Raw genomic sequence first — 25,582 nt, forward strand, 5'->3', positions numbered from 1 at the left:
TCTGAGCTGCTATGAACGTATAGTTATTATGGACCTCCTTCCCATGGACAATCTGAGTGCTATGAACGTATAGGTATTACGGACCTCCTTCCCACGGACAATCTGAGCTGCTCCACATGCTGGGAGGCTGATAGTGCATCTGCCTGAGTACCCTACCAGGACCCCTGGTGGGATCATCTATAAGGTTAGTGCCACATAATGCTGTGTCACTATACAAAGGAACACTATTTTTTCTTCTTGGGTTTGTCCATCCATTTTGCTCTTCCAAAAAGAAATGTCCCCAAATTGGCTTAAAGTCTCTGATACCTGTAAACTCTGCCTGGCCGTGCTCAGCTACTCCTTGCCTAACCTGCTTTGAAAGGCAACAACCTGGGGAGAATAGACTCATGATCTCATTATACCTAAAAAAGAGGATTTTTAAAAACTGATTAAGCAACTGCAGAATGTAGTTTGAACTTTAAATAACTAATGTAGTTCCTTGGTCAAATTCATTGAAATCTGCCTATTATCTTGACAGTGATTATTATTATTACAAAGGGTTGGTCATCGTAGTGTGACTGACTCATGGGTATAGGAGGCTCAAACTCCCAAACAGATTAAAATTAATTGCTGGATGTTGCCACCCCCAATGTAATGGAGGCATTATCCAGAGATGTTGGGATGTAGACTAGGATCATTATAAATAGCAATTAAAAATGAGTACTGGGAAATGAGATGGATGACAACTAGGCTGCGACCCCCAACCTCTCCTTCCTGAGGGCACTGAGGATTCTTGCTACGTGGTATATTGTAGTCATTCCATTCTTGCTTTTTCTTTTTATCAGCAAAGGAAGATCTAAAAAAATCCAGAAAGTTTTATTATGATGGGAAGTAGAGCCACAAAAAAAGCTTCTGAGAGAGGTGGCATTTTTGTATTGCTAGTGAGAAATCCCCCTTTGTTTTATCATTGGCCTTATTAAAAAAAAGTCAAAACAGAGACAGCATTCACTTCATATATGTAATTAAGGCTTGCTACCCTTTGATTGTCTAACTGATTGTTGCCTACTTAAGAAGAAAGTCAAACAATTATCTTGATAGACGCTGCTGTGGGGTAGCAATTATAACAAAGCGCCCCTCTGAGGGCAGGGTCCTTAATGATTGCCTATCACAGCCACAACTGCTGAAACATTTTCAGTTCCAGTATTCCTGCTCATCTTAACTAAAGAGACCTAAAAATGATTACCTGATAACAAGAGGAATATAGAATCAACTGGAAAAGCAGGTTTAACTCTGAAATTAGCAAAACCCAATGCAACTTAACAATGTAATTACAAACCAAAGGAAAAAGAGCATGGTGCATTGTGGTTGGACTCTGGTTACACCAATTTGCTGTCTAGAAGAGAGAAAAGCTTTCAGATCATTTCTCTTTATAGAACTTGGTGTTGGGAGGTGGAGGGCAGGAAGTGAAATAAGAAGATGGAAATTGAGTGAAATTAATATATTAAGCTATTGTTCATGATGCCTAAAAAAAAAAAAGGAAAACTAGAGACTTTCAAATCTTGCCATTATAAAGTAATGGTACTGGACTAGACTAGCTCTCCCATCAAAGTAAATATTAAATCAGCCAAAACGTATATAGCATTTCAAACTTTGAACAAAACGCAGAGAAGGACTGTGATCCCTGATAGAAGGAAAACACATAAAATACATCTTGTGATCTCTCTGGAATTCTACCTGGAGGCACTTTCTGGACTGTGGCACAGGCAGGGATAGCTCAAGTGGAGCATGGCAGTCTTACTGAGCTGTGGAATTAGAGACAGGAGTTTGGGCCTGGACAGTGGGAAGAATGTGAAGAGGAGGAAGGTGAGCTGAGAAGGAGCTCTAGGAATGCATATAGGGATCCCCTTAAGGTTTGGGTTAATACTCAGATGCACATATGCAGGCAAGGCTCCAGAGACCTGGCAGGGAACAGGTGCCAGGAGCTGTGAGATAAATGGAGACTCTGGAGGTTGCAGAGCACTGCAAGACATGGGAATATTAACCAGCTAGAGGGGAAAGACTTTGATAAATACCCTGGGTACTCAATGAGACCACTAAAAAGCCATGTATTAGGAGCAGGAATATTTTAGACTTGCCCAAACAATGCTTAAAAATAAGCCTCAAAAATATGTAGCTGATTTAACAGTAAATTAATAACCTGCCAGAAGAAAATTCAAAAGTCCAAAGAAGACAAAATCCAGATGTTCAACAATATAGCATCCAGCATACAATCAAAAGTTTCTAGACACGTGGAGTAGAAAAATGTGACTTATAACCAGAAAAGCAATTGACAGAAACAGATTCAGAGATGACAGAGACACTGGATTAGCAAACAAGGAACTTAAAACATCTATTTTATAAATACATTTAAGGATTTAAGGGAAAGGATGAACTCAACAATTGAATAAATAAAGGAACCCCAGTAGAGAAACAGAAACTATAAAAAGAACTAAATGATGGGAGGTTAGTAAATAAACCTAGGGCACTGCAAATTTCCTACATTTCAAGTAGTAAAATATTAACTCTAATCAGATGGCAATAAGGTAAAGATGTATTCTGTAATCCCTAAAAAAAAAAAAAGCAAAAAGATATAGCTAAAAAAAGCAATAGAAGAATCCAAGTAAATATTAAACTCTTCAGTTGGAAGACAAAGAATTTCAGACGGGATTAAAAGAACAAGACTCAATTATACACTGTTTTCAAGAGATGCACTTTAAATGCGAAGACAAAAATAAATTGACAGGTAAAGGATAGAAAAAAGATATATAACAAAAACACTGATCATAAGAAAGCTTGAATGGCTACATGAATAGGTAATATACTTTGATACAAGGATATTAGTAGAGAAACATTTCATAATGATAAAAGGATTAATACACCAGGAATATATAACAATAATAAATGTATATGCACCTACTTGTAGAGCTTCAAAACACACCCAGGAATGACTGACTAAAGGAGAAAGACAACCAACATCACAGCTGGAGATTTTGAACATTCTCTCTTAGTAGTTAATAAGATAACTAGACCAAAAAAAAAAACCCAGTACGCATACGGAAATGCTGAATAACACTAACAGCTGCATTCACTTAACTGACATTTACAGGAATTATACCCAACAACTGTGGATTATATTTTTTTCAGGTGCACAAACAATGTTCATTTAATAGACTGTATGCTTGCCTGTAAACAAGTCTCAATGACTTTCCAAAGATTTATATCTTACAGGGTATGCTCTCTGACCAGAAAAGAATTAAATTAGAGATCCTTAACAGTAAGATATCTAGAGAAGGCTCAAATATTTGGCAATTAAAATAATATACTGCTAAATAATCAATAAGTGAAAGAAGAAATCACAAGGTAAATTAGAAAATATTTCAAGGTGGATGATAATGAAAATACAGTATTATCAAAATTTGTGGGATCCAGGGACTGGCCCCGTGGCCGAGTGGTTAAGTTCGCGCGCTCTGCTGCAGGCGGCCCAGTGTTTCGTTGGTTCGAATCCTGGGCGCGGACATGGTACTGCTCATCAAACCATGCTGAGGCAGCATCCCACATGCCACAACTAGAAGGACCCACAACGAAGAATATACAACTATGTACTGGGGGGCATTGGGGAGAAAAAGGAAAAAATAAAAATCTTTAAAAAAAAAAAATTTGTGGGATCCAACTAAGGTAGTGCTTAGACAGAAATTTATAGTTAAAATTTTTATATTAGGTAAGAAGAATGGCTTAACATTAGTGATCTAAGTTCCCAGCTTAAGAAGCTAGAAAAAGAAAAGCAAATTAACCCTAAGTAGAAGGAAGACAAAAATAACTAAATGGAAATTGAGTACTGACAAGTATAATATTGGATATGAAAAATTCACAGAAGATTTGATATTACAGAAGAAAATAGTGAATTTGAAGACAGGACAATAGAAACTATTCAAATTGAGGCACAGAGAAAAATAAGGTAGAAATAATAAAAAAGGCCTCAGTCACCTGTGGAACAACTTTAAACTGTCTACTGTACATGTAATTAGAGGCCCAAAAGAAGAGAGATTGGGGCAGAAAATATATTTCAAGAAATAATGGCCACGAGTTTCCCAAATTTGATGAAAATCATAAACATCCAGATCCAAGAAGCTTACTGAACTTTCCAAAAAAGAAACACAAAGAAAGCTACACCCAGGCATATCACTGCTGGAAACCAAAGACAGAGAGAAAAACTTGAAAGCAGCCAAAGGGAAAAAAAGACATATTATATACAGGTGTTACCAGTTGGGTTCCCTGGAAGAAAGACTGAGATGGAGATCTGTCTGCCGGAGGTTATTGGTGGATGTTTGGAATGGAAACCTATGGGGCAGTAAAGGAAGCAGAACTGGGCAGAGGGGGTTCAACCATGATGCAACCACAACAAAGGCCCCAAGTGATCCCAAGGAAAGCTCTAGAGCTAAGATGGCCCTGAAGAATTGTTCTTCAAGGTGTTCAGGCCCTTATTAGCCCTGAGCTAACACCCTCTAGGAATCCTCCTCTTTTTGCTGAGGAAGACTGGCCCTGAGCTAACACCCGTGCCCATCTTCCTCTACTTTATATGTGGGATGCCTGCCACAGCATGGCTTGGTAAGCGGTGTGTAGGCCCGTGCCCAGGATCCGAACCAGCGAACCCTGGGCTGCTCAAGTGGAGCGTTGTGAACTCAACTGCTACACCACTGGGCCAGCCCCTGTTCTGGCCTTTATAATCCTTCAATGGCTAGTCATTAGATGCAGGTTGCTCTCAGGAAGAGGCTGTCACTGTTGGCAAGATAGGTCTTTTTAGCTAAGGACAATTCCTGGAGAAAGATGAACTAAAAGTTACCAGTGGCTACAACTCCCAGCAGCTGAGGCAAGGAGTGCTTCTCGCTCTCCTGAAAGATGGGAGAAGAGGGCGCCACAGCATCCATGACACAGGAAAACAATGATAAGAATTACTATTGATGACTTATTAAAAACAGTGCAAACCATAAGACAGTGGAATAGCATTTTTAATGAGCTAAAAGAAAAAATACGTACTGTAATCATCATGGACATTTTACAAGTGTGACAATCAATAAGAGCTTCTCAAGGGGGAAAATCCTTACAGGTTGCTTTGTGGAATGAACTTGCACTTTGGCTCAGGAGGTCCCTGGGTCCTGTGGTGCCTGCGCAGGAATACTGTGTCTGAGACAACCATGCCAGGCGTTTACTCAAAGCACACAGGCCCCGCATGCTCTTCTCAGCAAGTTTCATGGCTACCACTACAGTCCTTACCAAATACTGCCGACATGATAGTGTAAAGTGTAAGGAACTGATATACTGGTAACATACAAAACTTTTTTCTCCTGGGAATCAAGGTGAATGTGTGGGAGAAAAATTGAGGCAACGCAAATGTAGGTTTCACTGTAATTATTACAGTAATGATTTAAATATCCAATTTCAATAAACTGTCCTGTTTTAGATAGTAAAGATAAAAAAAAAGTTTTTATTCAAGATTCCTTCTCCCCAAATGCTTTTACGCTATTACTGAATTCTACTCAGGTATATTTTCATTTTTTTCTGATGCCCTCAATTACTTATTTTTGTCCTTTTCTGTTGTGTGCATATTGAAAGTTGCCTCAAAGAAGCTGAGGAGCCAGGTGGACTAGAACACAACTAAAAACAACAACAAACAAGTTAGAAAGTTAGGCCAGACACCAAAAACCGTAACAGAAGTATATGCCAAGTGCCAAATGAAGTATGGAAATAACTGCTACAAGAATTCAGAGGAAGAGGTGATGAGTTCAAAGACATCTGAGTTATGAACTGCAAGCAGGCCCCCTGATATTTCCCTAGTCTCTTCACTCAACCACTATGCTAGATGTTTATTTCATACCTTCACCTCTCTTCAAACCTCCAACATTTCTCACCTCCTCCATATTCTCAATGGATTCCATTTACTTCTATTTTCTCAGTGAACAAGAAAACTAGAAGGAAGAGACACTCCAAAAGTGCTCACCACACACCTACGAAGCTGCAAGCCCATGCACAGTGGCCTCCTTATTGTTTCTGGGACGCGCCAGGCATTCTCCTGCTTCAAGACCTCTGGGTTTGCTGTTCCCTCTGCCTGGAATGCTCTTTTCCCTCACGCTCACATGGATTGCACCTTCACCTTTTTTTTAGCTAGAAAATGTTACCTACCAACCTTCCATGACGACTCCACATAAAACAGCAATCTCCCTTTTTATCTCCCTCATCTGATATAGCATATCTTCGTCTGATATCTACCCCTGCCAGCAGAATGTGAGCTCTGTGAAGGGAGAGTCTTGGTTGTGTTCCCTGCAGGATCCCTTACACTTAGACCCACGCCTGGTGCATGGTAGGTGCCCAAGAAATATTTTTTTAATGAATGAAGCAGAATTTGAACTGTAGGCTAAAAACAAGCTATCACTTAGGAGGGCAGGGAAGGAAGGACATACAGGTTATGGAAAGGAAGGGAAGAGCAGATACATGGACATGGGATTGGTTATGTTTCGGAAACAGTGAGAAATTTCCTTTGGTTAAAGAAGAAGGAAAGGAAGAGAAGATGAGTAGGAAATGTGGGCTAGTGATGCATCAAAAGCCTAGACTGTCAATCTAAACCCATTTAGACTTAACTCTGTTAGCCACAGGGAGCAAGTGAAGTTTTGTAAGCACTAGAAGAAGTGGAGGACGATGGACTGGAGCCCGAGAAGATAGAGGCAGTGGGGTCAGTGAAGAGACTTTTGGAAGCAGAGGTACATACTGACTGGGGAATGACAACACTACTCAAGTAAATGGGAAGAGTAGAGAAGGAGATGGTTGGCATTGTGGCAGAAAGCTTCTCAAAGGTAAAAGTAAAATGCAGAGAGGTCATTGGAATTAGATCATTTCTTCCTTCCAAAGACTGCAAAGAAATTTCTGCACAACTTCCTTTTCTCTTACACATTGCTGTGAGGTTGCCAAAGACAGATATGAACTGCCCCAGTTATACCATAAAAAGGTAGCCTTAACTGACTCAGACAATATATGAAAAAGTTAAGTGACTTAACCATGTAGAGTGGTGTCTCTCCTTTAAGGACATGCTGTATCTGGAATAATATCCACTATTAGTAGATACTTCACTACAAACCAGGGGGCTAAAACTTATTCATGTCCTGATAGAACCAATGTAAATTCCAACTAGAATGCCCCCTGGATTTGTGCAGAAACAACAAACACAAAAGTCGCAAGACAGTGACTTGTCAGACAGAAGAGACTGCACTAAGCACCAGCCCACACTTCATCTTCATCGTCTCCTCCTGTCCTTCTGCTTTAACTAAAGAAGACTTCTCACTGTTTCCTGAACACACTCAGTCCCATGCCTGATATTCTAAGAAAGGAGTGTGAGCTCTCAGGGATGACACATTATCTGATTAGGGATAGTGGTCCAGATAGAAGGCTATACTCTGCAGTAACAGTATATCAGCCACTCAAGAACACCACCATACATTAGAGCAGCTCAAACTCTGCAAAGCTCTGCTTTTTGGATTCTATAACCTTTACAGATCAGTGATAATTCAGCAGAGTGCAATTAAGTATGGCCTATTGAGTTGTTTTAATGCAAAATAATAGGCTGTTAGCTGCTCTGTCACACACGCAGAAGAGAAAAAAGATCCCTGCCATGTGTTGTAGGAAGTGCCTAAAAGCTTCATCAAGAAACACTGTTGGAGGGGGAAGGCCCATTTGTAACTCGATCAATACTCTAAACTGAAGTAGGATCCAAAATTCCAAGGAGATGGTAGACATGATGGCATCACTTGTCTTGATAGGGGAGTTCACTTTCATATACGGAGAGGGTACAAAGAAGGCACAAAGAACAACCACTGGCTCTGACGTGGTCTCACATACAGCCCCACAGTGAGAGACTCACACCATCTGACTCTACTCAGTGAAAACAATCTTGTCAACTGTTCATGAAGGGGTGTCATATTAAGAAACAGAAAAATCACACCCATTAACTCTCAATTGCCATGGTATGGTGACTAATTAAATAATGCTACCTAGGTCTCTGATGATGAACTGCAGGGCTCTGTCCCTGGCTTTGTTCTATACAAATATCTTATCAATGACTTAGATAAAGATAAAAGAGGCCAATGCACTGGATGGAAAACATGATTCCCAAAGGTTATAAACTGAAACAATATAAGAAAAGCCCTTCATTTGGCTGTAGAAACCAATAGTATTTACACAGGATGGGATCAGTAGCATGTGTAAACAGAATCAGGAGTTTGCTATCAACATGTTCAGTGAATCAACTACACAAAATGGCTGTTAAAAAAGTTAATGCGCTTTTGGTTCCATTTACAGAAACAGCACCTACAATAAGGAAAGTGATGATCTCATTCAGCTCTAAATTGACCTCCCCTGAAGTACAATGGCGGCAGTTGAAGAGATGTGGTATGACAGGGTGGAGGTGAATGAGGAAAGGAACTGTGGATGTTCTGCCTGGACAAGAGAAGACCAGGGGCTGGGGATTCAGGATTTCACCTACGTTAAGGACTGGAAAGGCTGCTATATGAAAGAGGGATTAGACATCTTTTTGATGGCTTCCAGAGGAAGGACTAGGATCAATGGGAAGCGAGGTGTCACCCAGCATACGGAAGAACTATCTGAGGCACAGCTTTCAAAGATGGAACATCCTGCCTCAGGAGGTGGTTTTCAAGCAGAGGCAGGGGGCTTGGTACTGTTTGTTAGAAATGGATGAGGAAGGAGGTTGACTTCTAGCATGACAGCATGAGGAGCTCTGCTGACCTGTTCCCCAGGGAAACTGGTGAAAATTATTTTAAAAATCCAATCATTTAAAGACCTTAGAAATGGACCTAAGGACAAACAGCAAATGAAGAAGTAACTATTAAAAAAATCTATGTAAATTCATTAAGAAAGGTGAGTCTGTGGTATCTGAACCAAGACTGCTCCCGTCCCCACCCTCCCAGCCAGTGAGGTAGAGACTCCACTTCAGACTGCTGTAGTCAAGAACACCCAGCTCCTCTCCCCCAAGCTCCCAGCTAGAGGACTTTCTTCCCAGTAGGAACAGGACTTCAGCATTTCTCATCCTGCCTTCAGCTACATGTTGCTGAGGCTACGTCCTAGGTAAGTGCAGTCAAGAGGTGGTGGGAGCTCTCTTCTGACTCCATTTGTGGAATGGAGATTCTACCTTGGGTCTCAGGCATGGAAAAATACTGGGTCCCTGATCACCCTTACCCTGGCTTGTGAGGCAATGGCTCCATACCAGGAAATGCAAGCCAAGAGGAACCCACGCTGTTCCCCCTTCCAACAAGCATTCAAGTCCTAGAGCAGGGGTGTCATTCATAGAAAAGCTGCCATTGTCCCTACCCCCTGCAACAGAGCCCTGGTTCAGAGATTTTTCCTTGGTGGAGAAGCAGGTAGTAAAACAGACAGCTCCTAATCTCTTCCAAAAGGAACTGACTTCATCTGCAACTGAGTGTGGAGAAGTTCAAACCTAAGTGTGTTCTTAAGAAAAGCGGAGGTTGTGTGAAGAAAGGCAAGTGGGAGGAGATTCATGGATTTAGTGAAGATACAACCTAAACTGTAGGCTAGCCACTTTGTAGAAGAGAACCTAGGAAAACAAAAGCTGGGAGGAGCCCTGGTGAGGAGGTCAAAACCAATATCAAAAACAGACTTCACAAACTATTCCTTCAAAGTAGCCACAATTTGACTGGGTTAGTTTGTAGAGGAATTTATGCCCCAGGGCATTGCTGAAAACAACAGAGCAGTCAGTAGGAGTTTAAGAGCTGGATGTGGTCAAGGAAAAAGAGAAAGAGAGCCCTATCAATACCACTGCCATCCCAGGGCATACCCAAGGCTGTGCCTCCCTGAGGAGCAGTATCAGAGTTTTAACAGTGTGTGTATATGGGGGTGGGAGGTGAAGAGACTTCACCAAAATAACCCAGCAGTCACTAAAAAATAAACAAGCAAATAACAGTAACAAGCCCCAAGAATGTGGGATCAAGAATTTCCACAATGTGTTACCTAAGATGTCTGGTTTCTAACCAAAAATTATAACCCACCCAACTGGGAAGCTCAACAAACTCCAAGGAGGATAAGTGCAAAGAGATCCACATCACTGCAAACACATCATAGTAAAAATGCTGAAAGTCAAAGACACAGAGACAATCTTGAAAGCAGCAAGAGAAAAATGACTAGTCACTTACAAGAGGACCCCAGTAAGATTAACATCTGACTGCTCAGCAGAAACAATAGAGGCCAGAACGCAGTGGGCTAACCATATTCAGTGTTCAAAGAAAAAATGGTCAGCCAATAATGCTATAACCAGCAAAGATATCTTTCAAAATGAGGATGAAATAACTTTTCCAAATAAACAAAAACTGAGAGAAGCTGTTGCCAGCACCTTACAAGAAATACTAATGGAAATTCATCAGTCACTGTTCACAGAGTCACTAATGAAAAGCAAATGATTCTAGAAGGTAATTCAAACCTACACACAAAAAACAGAACTGGTAAAGGTAATTATGTAATTATATAGCAAAATGCATAGATTTTTTCTCTTCTTCTCATAACTGATTTAAAAAAGCAACTGTATAAAATAATATGTATATAATGTAATGTTGGCCATAAGACATAAAAATGTAATATATGTATAATATATTTGCACAAAGGAAGTGGGTGGGAGCAAAGCTTTATTGGGCTAAGGAAATGACTACAGATGGTAAAGTAATAATTATAACAATGTGTTGCTGGGTTTGTAACATTAATAGATGTCCTATGTATAACAATACCATAAAAAGGGGGAAAGACAATAGAGCTATACAGGAATAACATTTCCATATATAACTGGAATTAAGCTAGTTTAAATCAGGAGCTGATCTGGAAAACTTAAGATGCATATGGTAAACCTTAGAGCACCAGTAAAAAAACCCTCAAAAAACTAGTGAAAAAATCATCAAAGACCTTACTAGAGAAGAAATACATATGGCGAATAAGCATATGAAAAAATAGTGAACATCATATGTCATTAAGGAATTGCAAATTTTTACAAGACACCAATACACACCTATTAGGATGGCTAAAATCCAAAGCACTGACAACAAAAATTGCTCGCAAGGATGTAGAAAAACAGGAACTCTCATCCACTGCTGGTGGAAACACAAAATAGCACAGCCACAATAGGAAGATAGTTTGGTAGTTTCTTACAAAACTAAACGTACTCTTACCATACAATCCAGCAGTCATGCTCCTTGGTATTTAGCCAAATGAGCTGAAAACTTATGTCCATACAAAAACTTGCACACAAATGTTTATAGCAGCTTTATTGATAACTGCTAGAACTTGGAAGCAATCAAGATGTCCTTCAGCAGGTGAATGGATAAACAAACTGTAGTACATCCAGACAATAAAATATTATTCAGCGCTAAAAAGAAATGAGCTATCAAGCTATAAGAAGACATGGAAGAACCTTAAATGCATTTTACTAAGTGAAAGAAGCCAATCCGAAAAGTTGGACATACTGTCCAACTACATGACATTCTGAGAAAAGGCAAAACTATGCAGACAGTAAAAAGATCAGCAGTTGCCAGAAGGATGAATAGGTGGAGCATGGAACTTCCGGGCTAGTGAAACTATTCTACATGATACTGTAATGGTGGATACATTTCATTATACATTTGTCAGCACCCACAGAATGTACAATACTACAAAAAGTGAACAATAATGTAACCTGTGGACTTCAGTTAATAATAATGTATCAATGTTGGCTCATCAATCATAATAAATGTGCCACAGAAATGCAAGATGTTAATAACAGGGGAAACTGGGTTGGCGAGAAGGGTGAGCACCACAAACAAATGGTACCTGCTGTCCCTCTGAGTAACTGTTTCTTGCTGACATGCTCTCCCTCTACCTGAGGACTAATAAGCAGGTTTCAGAAGAGCCCAGGTCACAACTTCAGGTCATAATCATGGAGAGGAATAAAGAATGAACTTGGCAGCTACAGTCAGACCCATGACCATGTTAAACTTTACCTGAGCCCTGAGCTCCTGGAAAACAGCTACAGTTAAAGAAATCCCCCTATCCTGTTCTGGTAAACAGCTTACTGCAAAGAACCACCCATCCCCATAAGACTCAGGAAGACTCACCTAGCCCCCATATCTACCTATGACAAGGCCAGACACAGACCTACCAAATCCCCACTCTTTGCCTCATAAAAGATTAGCTGAGCTGTTTGTCCTCATTGATTGATTGGAACAAAATTCTTGTTAATTGATGACCAAACTTTAGTTAAGATTTTCTCCTTTCCCCAAACTCTGACCCACCCTCAGCCTGAGCCAGCATACAACCCCTCCTTAATGAAGCCTCCTAAAAACTGGCTGACCGAAAGGAAAGACACTTCCTGATCAACTGTCTGATTCTGCCGTCTACTCCCCCACATTTGGTTTTTTCTAGGCCTGTTTACCTGCCCCTATAAAGAAATTTCCTTTCTGCCTGATCTTTGACACCCTTGCAGATCTTATGGTGGGAGCATTCTCTCCACGGCAATAGCCCACTCCCCTTATTGCAATAATTCTTTGAATGACTTCTCTCCTTACCCAAGCCAAATTTGTTTTTCTTTGATAGACAACATGCTCTATTAGTTCAGGCTGGATGTTAAGGTCTAACTAAAAGCATTCACCACATCCATGAACATGCCACTTTTTGAGTTTAGTACAATTGTAGACATTGAAGATCTTCACACTCCACAGGATCTAAAAATGAACCAGTCCAACCTCTCACGCATGGCAGGAATCCCTCTGCAGCAGCTCTGACTGACAGACATCCTGCCACCGATCAAACACCTCTGGTAATGGGCAAGGCACTATACACAAGGTGACGTGTCCCACTGTTAGTAAATTCTCATGTCAAGCCGGCATCTCCTTCTACCTAGCAGCTACCCACAGGTACCACTTCTGTCCTCTGAACTACAAAGAATGCTTATGCTTCCTTCCAAATCGGCAGCCTCCAGATGTCTGAAGACACTGCAGCCCAGCTTCCTCACATCAGCATAAAAAGGCACCTGGCCTGTGGAGGTCTTCCACGCAACCTGTGCAAAGCAAAGACCAAGAAGTGTCCTCTGTTCCCTTTTTTTTTTTTCATCAGTAGAGGCCCAGAAGTCACATTTAGATATAAGTCCTACTAAGACAAATGCTCTAAGGAAAGAGACAGAATACATGCATCAAGGGCTATCACGTTGTTCATGAAGACTTGCATTTTTGCAGGAAAGAGTTAAAAGTATGACATAAAAAGGCAAATGAATCTTTATTTCAGCCATCGTCAGAGATGACGGCTAGAACATGCTGCATCTATCTCAGTGTTTTCTTTTCATGTTTCCCTTCACTTCTGTGAAACTACCAACCAGCCATTCTTGGGCCCGGTCAGCTGAGACAGTGCAGCCAGCTTTTCCTGTTGTTATGGAAACAGTCGCTCTGTAAGGCTTTTTCTCTTAAAAATAAAAAAACCTAAAAAACAAACCTCCTCCCTGTGATTCAATAAAAATAATGAGCAAGTAGAGTCATGTACATTCTTGATATGAGTGGCAAGACTGGGAATGGCTGTAAAAATTTTACCTCACCAGAACACTTGGACAAAAAACATCAGCTCCAAATTCTTACAATGCACTTGAATATTTGAGAAACGGGGAACCAATTTCCAGGAGCCTTGGCTATTAAATCCATCAGTTCAGTCACCACTAAGCTGACTTGTAAATGTGTTGAGATCATCAACTATATTGCACTGAGCTTTGTCCCTCCAACGCCTGGCACCTTGGAGGCCTGTTGAATATTTACTGAATTTACCCAGAACTATCAGAAAAGCCTTCCTCCCTGCTATTCCCAGTACCCTGCCCCTAACTGGAAGAGGTCACTCTGAGGAGAATATCAACTGTAGACTCTTCCAGTGGGTTCCACCAGCCTGAGGATACTCTTCAGCCAGAGCACCCGGCCCCTCAGGCTTCTGCAAACACACGAGCAGAGAAAGCTCATCTAAAACAGGGGAGGCCTCAAAGAGTGATCACTCTTTGTGATCAAGAGAGAAAACCAAACTGCCTTTTCTGGTTATTATTCATGTAGCAGTCCCAACTCCGCTACACAAATTCCTGGGTGGCGTTTCTCTAGTAGTTAAGAAGAGATGCATCATAGCTGAGTGATTTTTGATGCTGCCTTCAACTAACTCTCTAAACTCCTTTAATCCACATCAAACACTGTCAACACCTCCCATTTGGATCTATTCCATGGAGTTTATTGCAATGAACCTTTATGGCAATCTTTATCTAAGGGAAATGCCTCCTAATTTTCAAATTTCTGGTCATCCATGATCAAACACTACAAAAGTCCTAGGGAAGTATGTGTATCTTCCAATTTTATTTTTAAGTTATCAGTCAAAGCCCAATAAGAAATTTTATAAACATAAGACAAAACATTATATAAAAATTTTATATACCATGTATATGATATTTCTAATCCAGAGCTTTCTAAAAGAATGTCTAAAATGCAAAATGCTTGTGTTGCAAAAGGATGTTACGTATACATGTTCACGGAGTCTGCCAGATTCTGACATGTGGCAACAGAGTGGAAGAGTGACTCCTACATAAGACACCTACCCAAGTTAGGCGGCCCTACAGAACATGGCTCCTGTTTCCTCAGCACTTGAATCCACCTCTTGGCAGGGCCAACAGTGACAGTAAAGTCACCAAACACTTTCTTCAGTTATTGGTCAACAGAGAATCTTTGGCTCAAATCAAAACGTTACTGCTCCTTTGTGTTTCTTACACATGTCACTTTGGCAGTCACTCTGTTCAACAGACACTGCTGGTGCTTCCATCTGTCAATGTGACTTTGGGAAGAGACACTGTTGCTCCAGGATGATAACCAGAATTTATACGTAGATGTACTTATCTATGCACACATACGTATATACACAAAAATACACGCCCAAGGGAAGTAAGAACCAGGTGCTGAGTTTCACAATGATCTCACTCAGAGTATTGCTGATATAGCTCCAACAGTAAGGAACTGACCATGCTGGGAATACAAGCCTGGGACAGCAAAGATGTTTCATTTGTTCGTTCTTTAGTTATCTAGGCCAGAAACAACTTTTTCCCTCTCACTTCCCATAAAGAACTAGGAAGTCCTGTGGAATCTCATATATTTCTCTTTCACACAACAGCTGAGTTATTACTTTGTTCTACACTTAGGGATACAGCAGTAAACAACACTGATGTGGTTCCTGCCCTCATGAGGCATATAGTCTGATGGAGGGTATATATAAGAAAAGAGGGAATTTCAACACAGCCAGGTAAGTATGTTGGTAGGGACTAGCTCAGGGTGCTATGAGAACTCAAAAAAGGAATGCTGATTACCAGAGTAGCAGAATCCTGCTTCTGCAACATTGCTACATCTCTGATAGTGGTCAGACACCTAAAATGACAGAGAGCTGGGACATTACAAAGTTTAAAAAATAAGTTGCATGAACCTATTTTTTGTTGTTGTTGTTACTGCAGAAGTTTGGCCCTGAGCTAACATCTGTGCCAATCTTCCTCCATTATTTTTGCATGTGGGACACTGTCACAGCATGGCTTGATGAGCCGTGTGCAGGTCTGTGCCTGGGATCTGAACCTCTGAAGCCTCGGCCACTGAAGCGGAGCGCACAAACTTAACCACTATGCCACTGGGTCGGCCCCAGCATGAACCTATTTCTAAATGAATATTTACTTAATAAGTGTCTGTAAGGATGGCAGGATTTGCTTTCATTATAATCTAGTAATGAGGCTGTAGGGGAGCAGCTAACCATTTCTCAAACTTCTTCACTGGACTCTACCACAAGGAATACAAGAGTCGTACTAAATTAGCTTAGTCATTTCAAAACAGGGCCTCTCCTCTATGCTCTTGCAGGATACCTTGTGCACCTTCCATGGCATGTATCAAGTTGTATGGTAATTGTCAGTTTACCTGTCTACCTTTCCCACTAAATGCTGAGGCCCTTGAGAACAAGGATTGTATTTTTCACCTTTGTAGTCCATTTCTTAGCTCAGTATAAAGAAATCCTTGCTGAATGGACAATAATCTACGAGTAGCATAATAAAGTGAAACGACATCTGGTTAGGAGCTGGGAGATTTGTGTTTTAATACTAGTTTCAATAACAACTGAGTACTTGCTATGTGTCAGTAATTTACTGGGTACTTAATAAGTGTCAAACACAGTGCTGGACACTTAAATAGCATCTCATTTAATCCTCAGGAGAATTCTGAGAGGTAGCATCATCATTTTACAGAGGAGGAAACAGAGAGGCTGACTCATTCAAGGTTACTCAGGTAAATAAGTAGAAGAGTCAATCTGTGAACCAAAGTCTAGCTGAATCCAAAGCACATGTTTATAACCTCTACTTAGAAGTGTGTCCCATAGCTAACATTTGAGAGCTTAGGAAAAAAAATTTCCCCGTGGATTCCAATGTCTTCATTTGTTTACTGAGTGAGACTAAATGACTTACGCCCTTTCCAGCTCCTCCTGTTACGGTGTGACGGTTCTGAGCAGCAACCATTATTGCCTCAGTCTTGCCTGCTTTTCCCGTCTTGACAAGAATGAAAGAGATTTTCATGTGAAGCATGTTATAGGGCTTTTCAGAGAACATATTTTGTTTTTACTCTTTTCTTTGAAAAAGTCTCAGAGGATTCTAAAGGCAGAGAAAAGGGACCCATTTCTGGCACACTGCTTTGAAGCTAGAACCTGCTGTTAGTCAACGGAGCCAGCAAGTTGTTATTTTTGTTCTATAGTCCTTTGCTGACATGAATGCTGGATGAAACTATAAAAAAAGGCAAGGAAAGAAAAGCTACATCCATGAACACTTCCAGCATCAGAGAAATAAAAATGGTAAAAGAAAACATAGCAAAAATGTCAATCTGTTTACCACGTTTTGACTGCACTATTGCAGCTGGATAACAAAAAGGATTTTAGTGGGTCTCTTGACATCATCTGAGGATCGCTCAGCTGAAAGACTCACTCCCTATCTGTGCCACAAAGTTTACAGTCAGGGAATGAAGTGGCAGGGGCAAGAGTTCTATCCCACAAGTGTTTATTGAGGACTTTCTTAGGTGATATGTGCTGAAATGTTAGTATCTCAGGCCAGTTTTCTTTAGGCATAGCTATCGGGAGGGAAATCACATTATTAAGAAAAACTATATAGCTTTCATCTGATACTAGGATGCCTGCCTGGTAGAGAGGATGGGAATTCTAGAAAAATGAAAGTTCCTAGTTGCCAGGAGACGGATGCTAGGCCCAAATCCACATTTGGCTTCTCTGGAAGAGCCAGGGAGTCTAGAGACACATCATTAAGGCACCCAATTAGAAATAACATTTGACAGTGTTAAGATGATTAAAAATCATTTTCATTTTGAGAAAATTGTTCAACACGGGAGAATAAACACACTGAAGGAGGAAGCTGGATTTTTGCTTTTAAAACGCACTCACCTTCTTAACAGCAGGATCACTTTTGGATGGATGACAGGATGGAGACATTTTTACCTGGGAAAAAAGGCAAACATTTTAATACCCTTTTAGTTATAGCCTAGTTTTATTTGACCCACATTCAAAATAATTCAACTAGAATTGGTGGAACTGAGATAAAACAGAGGAATGATAAATAGATTTTTTTTGTTAAGTCCCTTTGAAATTTTTCTGGAGATCAAAACGTCAGTAGTTGGCCAACATAAAAATATGATTGGGGTAAGAAAAGTGGAACAGATGGTCCAGGCTGGTTTTAACCAAATGGTGAGGAACCAAATAGACATAGATCTTTGTTGACAATGTTAATCAACTGACACAATACACAACAGTCAGCGTTTCTTACAGGGGCCAACTCAAAGTATCCTTTGTGATATAATATCCCTTTTAAGCAAAACATGCACAAAAGAATTTGATAATCATAGTGAAAGATTTATAAAAAGTATCAGCCCAAACTATAATAAAAGTATGTTTAGCTCAAGGAAGAGAAGATTGATGGTACAGGAATATCTTGAAATATTTGAAGGGTTAAGAGAGATTGCCAGATTAGTAAAAGAGCAAGACCCAACTACATGTTGCCTGCAAGAAACTTATTTTAAATATAAAGGCACAAATAGGTTAAAAGCAAAAGGATGAGAAAGATACACCATGATAGCACTTGATTTCAGAGCAAAGACTATTACCAGGGATAAAGAAGATCATTTCATAATAATAAAGGTGTCAATTCATCAGGAGGACATAACAATCCTAAAGGTCTATGCTTCTAATAACTTCTAAGTACATAAAACAAAAATTGATGGAACTGAAAGGAGAAATAGCTTTTATAGTCCGAGATTTCCATACCTTTCTCTCGATATATGAGAGAACAAGTAGACAAATAATTAAAAAGGATATAGAAGACTTACACTATGCAATCAACTAACTTGAGCGGGTGGACATTTACAGAAGACTTCACCCCAAAAAAGGGAATACATATTCTTTTCAAGTGCACATGGACCATTTACCAACACAGACTATTTTCTATCAAGAAAATGATTATCAATAAACTTAAAAGGATTCATGTCATACAAAGAAGGTTCTCTGATAAGAACAGAATTAGAAATCAATAACAGAAAGATCTCTGGAAAATTTCCCAAATATATAGAAACTTAGGATCAAGGAAGAAATTGAAAGGAAATTAGATCCTACAAGCACACAACCTACCAAGGCTGAATCATGAAGAAAGAGAAAATCTGAATAGGCCAAGAACTAGTAAGCAGGTTGAATTAGTAATCAAAAACCTCCCAACAAAGAAAAGCCTAGGACCAGATAGTTTCATCAGAGAATTCTACCAAACATTTAAAGAAAAATTAACACCAATCTTCAAATTCTTCCAAAAAACTGAAGAAGAGGGAACACTTCCAAACTCATTTTAGGAGGTCAGCATTATCCTGATAGCAAAGCCAGATAAGGATACTACAAGGAAAGAAAATTACAGACCAATGTCCCTGACGAACACAGATGGAAAGATCCTCAGCAAAATACTAGCAAACCAAATTCAACAGCACATTAAAAGGATCATACACTAAGAGCACGTGGGATTTATATCAAGGATGGTTCAACATTCACAAACCAATAAACAGGATACGCCACATTAACAGAATTAAGGAAAAAAACTACATGATCATGTTATTTGATGTGGAAAAATCTTTTCATGATAAAAACATTCAAACTAGGATTAGAAAGAAACTATTTCAATATAATAAAGGCCATATATAAAAAACCCACAGCAACACCATACTCTGCGGTGAAAGACTGAAAGCTTTTCCTCTAAGATCAGAAACAAGACAAGAATGACTGTCTTCACCACTTCTCTTCAACATAGTATTGGAAGTTCTAGCCAGAGAAATTAGGCAAGAAAAAGAAATAAAAGGCATTCAAACTGGAAAGGAAAAAGTAAAATTATCTCTGTTTGCAGATGATATGATCTCTCATGTAGAAAACTTTAAAGATTCTACAAAAATAACTGTTAGAACTAATGAACTAAGCAAAGTAGCAGGATACAAAATCAACACACAAAAATCAGTTGCATTTCTACACACTAAAAATGAACAATCCAAAAAGGAAACTAAGAAAATAATTCCATTTACCACAGCATCAAATAGAGCAACATTCTTAGGAATAAACTTGACCAAGGAAGCAAAAGACTTGTACACTGAAAACTATAAAACATTGCTGAAAGAAATTGAAGACAAAGATAAAAAGTAAAACATCCTGTGTTTCTGGATTAGAACACTTAATATGGTTAAGATGTCCATACTACCCAAAGCAATCTATAGATTCAATGCAATCCTTATCAAAATCCCAGTGGCATTTTCTGCAGAAATAGAAAAATCCATCCTAAAATTCATATGAAACCTCAAGGGACTGTGAGTAGCCAAATCAATCAAAAAAAGATCAAAATTGGAGGTCTCATACTTTCTAGTATCTAAACTTACTATAAAGCTACGATAATCAAAACAGTGTGCTATTGGCATAAAGACAAACATAGACAAATGGAAAAGAATACAGAGACAAGAAATAAATCCTCATATATATATCATACATACGGTCAAGTGATTTTTGACAAGGATTTCAAGACGATTCAATGTGGAAAGGGTAGTTTTTTCAACAAATAGTGCTGGGAAAACCGGATATCAATATACAAAAGAACAAAGTTGGACCTTTACCTTACACAATATACAAAAACTAACTCAAAATGGATCAAAGACCTAAAATCTAAGAGCTAAAACTACAAAACTCTTAGAAGAAAACATATGGGAAAAGTTTCATGACATTTAATTTAGCAATGATTTCTTGGATATGACACTAAAGTTATACAAGCAACAACAACAACAAACAATAGACAAATTGGACTTCATCAAAATTAACAACTTTCGTACACCAAAGGATACTACAGATAGAGTAAAAAGGCAACTCACAGAATGGAAGAAAATATTTGCAAATGACATATCTAATAAGAGATTAATATCCAGTATATACAGAGAACTCTTAAAACTCAACAACAAAAAAATAAACCACCCACTTAAAAAATGAGCAAAGGACTTGAATAGACATTTCTTCAAAGATATACAGATGGCCAATAAGCACTCGAAAAGATGCTCAACATTATTAGTCATTCACAAAATGCAAATTAAAAACAATGAGACACACACCTATTAGAATAGCCAAAACTAAAAAGACCAGCTATACCAAGGATGTGGAGGAACTGGAACCCGTATATACTGCTGGTAGGAGAGCAAAATGGTACAACCACTTTGGAAAGCAGTGTGGCAGTTTCTTAAGATGATAAACATACATTTGCCATATGAGCCAGCCATTCCATTCCAAAGGTATTTACCCAAGAGAAATGAAAGTATATGTCTATACCAAGACTTGTACACAAATCTTCATAACAGTTTTATCTGTAATAGCAAGAAACTAGAAAGATCCAAATGTCTATCAACAGGTGAAATAATAAGCAAATTATGGTATATCCATAAAATGAAACACTACACAGAAGTAAGAGGAAATGAACTTTTGATACAACAAAATGGACGAATCTCAAATAATCATGTTGAATGAAAGCAGCAAGACCAAAAAAGTATACACACCTATGGTTCCATTTATCTAAAATTCTACAAAATGTAAATTTATTTATTGTGACAGAAAGCCAATCAGCAGTGTCCAGAGAGCAGAAGGGAGCAACTGAGTAAATTTTTGGTGGTGATGGGTACAGTCCGTATCTTGATTGTGGTGACAGATTGATGGATACAAATTCATACACTTTATATATGTACAATTTATTTTACATCAATTCTAACTCAATAAAGCATTTAAAGAAATGTGCAGGATGCAGCTAAAACAGTGCTTAGAGGAAGAGAGTTATAGCGTTTTACGCTATGTTAGAAAATAAGAAAGGTTTAAAATGAAGGACCTAAGCTTCAAAGTTAAGAAGCTAGAAAAAGATCAAAGTAAAACCAAACTAAGTAGAAGGAAAGAAATAATGAGCAGAAATCAATGTAATAGAAATCAAATAAAATAATAGAGAAAATTAAAGACAAAAGTTGATTCTTTGAAAGTATCAATGAAATGGATAAACTGCTATTTAGATTGATCAAGTTAAAGAGAATATAAACCACCAACATCAGCATTGAAAGAGGATCTATTACTACATGCCACATTATCTGCAGACATTTAAAAGATGATAAGAGCCTATTACAAACAATTTTATGCCAATAAATTTGACAAATTAAATGAAAAGGGCACACTCCTTAAAAAACAACTTACAAAAATGGACCCAAGATGAAACAGAAAATATGAATAGCCCTGTATTTGTTAAAGAAATTGAATTTATCAAATCTTCCCACCAAGAAAACTCCAGGTCCACATGGTTTCAGTAGTGAATTCTGGCAAATGTTAAGTACACAGAAACTAACCATGAAATCAGAACATCAACTTATAAATTTACATGGAAGAATAAGGTCATTACAAGTAGTTCAATAGATACTAGATTCAATCTCTCTAGAATGACACAAGAGGTCTAAGTACTGGGTAAGCAATAGGGCCCACGTTCTCCAGACTCTTACAGTTCTAACAGTCTAATCCTAAGAGCCTACAGTATAGATGATAAAGACACTGTGACATCAAGCTCTTCAAATAGGACCATACTGAGGCTTTTCTGTCTTTCCTCTCTGACTTTCAGAATAACTTTGGAAAACATACCTCAGCTCAGGGATCAAAACTCCCGGCTGTCCAGACTGTCTTTTCGTTTTCAGCAGGTCTGCAAAAATTAGACTTGACAGTCTTTGCTCTAGCATACCATGACATTAATACTCTGGAATTCACTCCAGACGTATGATGTAGTTTGCTAAATGTGATCCAATTTTAACTTCTGGTATGCTCGTTTTGAAAAGGGAGAAAATAGATTTTCAAAGCAAAGTAGATATTTAAGCTTAAAAAAAAAAAAACGACCTCATGAAAGAACCTGCAGACTTTTTAAAACAAGCCAAGAACTAGATGTGGTGCTGGACAATTTATCTGAGAAAGCTGTTCTCTGGAGATTAAGTCAGAGAGTGTTTGAAGTGGCAAGAGAAATGCTTCAGCACCGCTCATAAAGGTCTTACTTTTCATTTAACAGGATTCCTTCTGGAAATGCCTCAGGCAATGCAGTTTAAGAGAGATACTTTAAATCCAGATGTGCAGACACTAGATCTGGGGGTATGGATAGTATATTAAGCTATGGCCTTAGTAATGCTGAACTTTTGTGATCTTTGTTAATAAAATGATCCCTGATTTAGAGAAGCAATCTGATCCACACTTTAATAGCAACAGTAAGACCTTCCTTACCACCTTGCTTTTTTTTCTTTCAAACAAGCCTTGATTTTTCAGATTACAAAGGAATACATTTTCACTAATGGAAATTTAGAGAATACAAAAGAGCAAAACAAAGTAAATAAAAATCAGAATCTAACCACACAGCAATAACTACTAACATTTGGAATCACACTGTGTTGTGATCTTTCACGTTACGTGTTGAGAATGTTTATTTTACCACATCAATATTCTCCCACAATATGATTTTTCACGGCTAGTAAGCAGTACATTCATTGTACAGATAGACTGTCACTAATTTAATCAACTTTTGGGAGGCTATTGGGACATTTAGGCTGTTTTCAATTTTTTTTATTATTAAAAAATAACATGTTGCCAATTTTTCTCCTGACTAGTAAGATGGATCCACAAACCCTTTTCCTATAATTCTGAAATCCAAAATGTTCTGAACCCAACAGGATTTCTTTTTAAAAACTTAGGCACCCAAAGTCATCTGACAGCAAAACCTGAAGGCCATTTACAGTCTTTATTTATCCCACGTAAGCATTTGATGTTGGGATAATGCCCTAACCCCACCGGGAATTTTACACAATATATGTGCCGTATTACCTTTCTTTTAGCACTTTGAAAATAACATTTTATCGTCTTCTGGCTTCCTTTTTTTTAATGAGAAGTCAGCCATCATTCTTGTTATTGTCTTGTCTTTGGTTGCTTTTAAGCATTTCCTCTTTATCTTTGGTTTCAGCAGTTGGTCTACGACTATGATGTGTCTGAGTGTGGTTTTTTTTGTATTTGACCTGCTAGTGGTTTGCTGAGCTTTTTGGACACATGAGTTGGTGTTTTTTCACCAAATATGGGAAAATTTTAGACGTTGTTAGGTCACCCCCCGACCACTGGTCTCTCTCTCCTCACTATCTGGAACTCCACTGATATATATGCTGGACTTCTTGATACTGTTTCATAGGTCACTGAGAGCTTTCTTCACTTATTTTCAATCCTTTTAGTTTCTGTGCTTCAGTTATGATTATTTCTATTGAACTGTCTTCAAATTTACTGATAACACTTGTCTCGGTGTTAAAAACGCTATTGATATCTAATGAAATTTTAATTTTAGATGTTTGTTAGCTCTGGAATTTATACTTGGTTTCATTTTATAGTTTCTATTTATCTCCTGAGAGTTCCCCATGTGTTCAATAATTCTGTTGATGTTTTCCTCTGAATTGTTAACATATTTATAATTTCTATTTTAAAGCCCTTGACTGCCAATTCCAACATCTGGGTGATCCATAGGTCCGCTTCTATTGATGCTTTTTCTCTTGATTTCAGGTTACATTTTCCTTCTTCCTATTGACCCTATTTGGGCTTTGGCTTTACTAGAGAGATTTATTTTGCTTTTGCCCTTAGTCTTGGGGCAGCTATTAGTCCTAAAGTACAGTCCTTCTGCAGTTTCAATAAAAACCCGAGGTGTTTATCAATCCCTCTAACTTGGCACTCAAAACTCAACACTATGCAGCTGCTGAAATCTCTGCTCAGTTCTTTGGTCCTCCTGATGCTACCTTCTGCTCAGTTTCTTGGAGCTTTGTCTGAGTATGTGCAATTTAGAAACATATAAAAAGAATTTGGGGCTCCCTCCTCCCTGGTACCCTTCTTTCTGAGATTTCCCCCCTCATTTACAGCTAGCTGCTTTGGTAGTCTTGAACTTTGACCTCTGTTTCTTTATCCCACTAAGAACGCTACTGTCTGTTTAAGCTCTTTTCCCTCAGTACTCCAAGGAAAACTGGGAAGTGCCCTAAGGGAAAAGCTGGTTAAATGTAGAGTTCCCCTAATTTGCTTCCCTTCTTTCAAGGTTTGTGTTCCCTATAGTTTCTGCCTGCTTCTGGTTGCTCTCTAAATGCTGTTTTTTCAAATTCTGTCTAGAGCTTATAACTGCTATTGGCAGATGGGTTGTCCAGTACAGGCTCCTCTGCCATTACTGGAACTCTGATTACATTTCTTCAAATATTTTTTCTGTACTATCCCCACCTCTACTTCTTCCAGGGCTGCAATTACACGTATATTTTGCTACTTGAAGTTGTTCCATAGTTCAGTGATGCTTTATTCATTTCTTTTCAGTCTTTCCTCTCTGTGTTTGATTTGGGCTAGTTTCTATTACTCAAGTTTGCTAGACGTTTCTTCTGTGATGTCCATTATGCTGTTACTCCCATCCAGTGTGTTCTTCATCTCAGACACTGTAATTTTAATTTCTAGACATTCTATTGGCTCTTTATAACTTTCATATCTCTATTGAATGTGTTCAATCTTTCCCCTAGATTCTTGAACATAATACAATTATAATAACTGTTTTAATGTTTTTGTCTACTAACTTTATCATCTGTGCCATTTCTGAGTCTATTTTAATGGACTGATTTTTTTTTAAAAGGCTATTTTCTTTATAGCAGTTTTAGGTTCACAGCAAAACTGAGATGAAGGTACAGAGATGTTGCATATATCACGTGCTCCCATGCATGCACAACCTCCACTATTATTAACATCTTCCACTAGTGTGGTCTATTTCTTACAATTGATGACATGTTACATTAACACATCATTACCACCCAAAGTCCATCATTTACATTAGGGTTCACTCTTGGCACTGCACATTCTGAGAGTGGACATATGTATAAAGACATAT

The 25,582-nt window shown here is 38.7% G+C and overlaps 1 protein-coding gene across 2 annotated transcripts in view; it reads right to left on the reverse strand.

The window, feature by feature from the left end:
• The window catches only part of VPS8 (VPS8 subunit of CORVET complex), a 233,285-nt gene that overhangs the window by 13,744 nt on the left and 193,959 nt on the right, over nucleotides 1-25,582 (reverse strand). For both annotated transcript variants that reach the window (XM_046658305.1, XM_046658304.1), the window contains one exon: nucleotides 17,527-17,580. In XM_046658305.1, coding sequence (XP_046514261.1) covers nucleotides 17,527-17,580 — 54 coding nt within the window. The remainder of the gene's footprint in view (nucleotides 1-17,526; nucleotides 17,581-25,582) is intronic.

Source organism: Equus quagga, chromosome 4, assembly GCF_021613505.1.
Source record: "Equus quagga isolate Etosha38 chromosome 4, UCLA_HA_Equagga_1.0, whole genome shotgun sequence".
NCBI classification, from domain to species: Eukaryota; Metazoa; Chordata; class Mammalia; order Perissodactyla; family Equidae; genus Equus; species Equus quagga.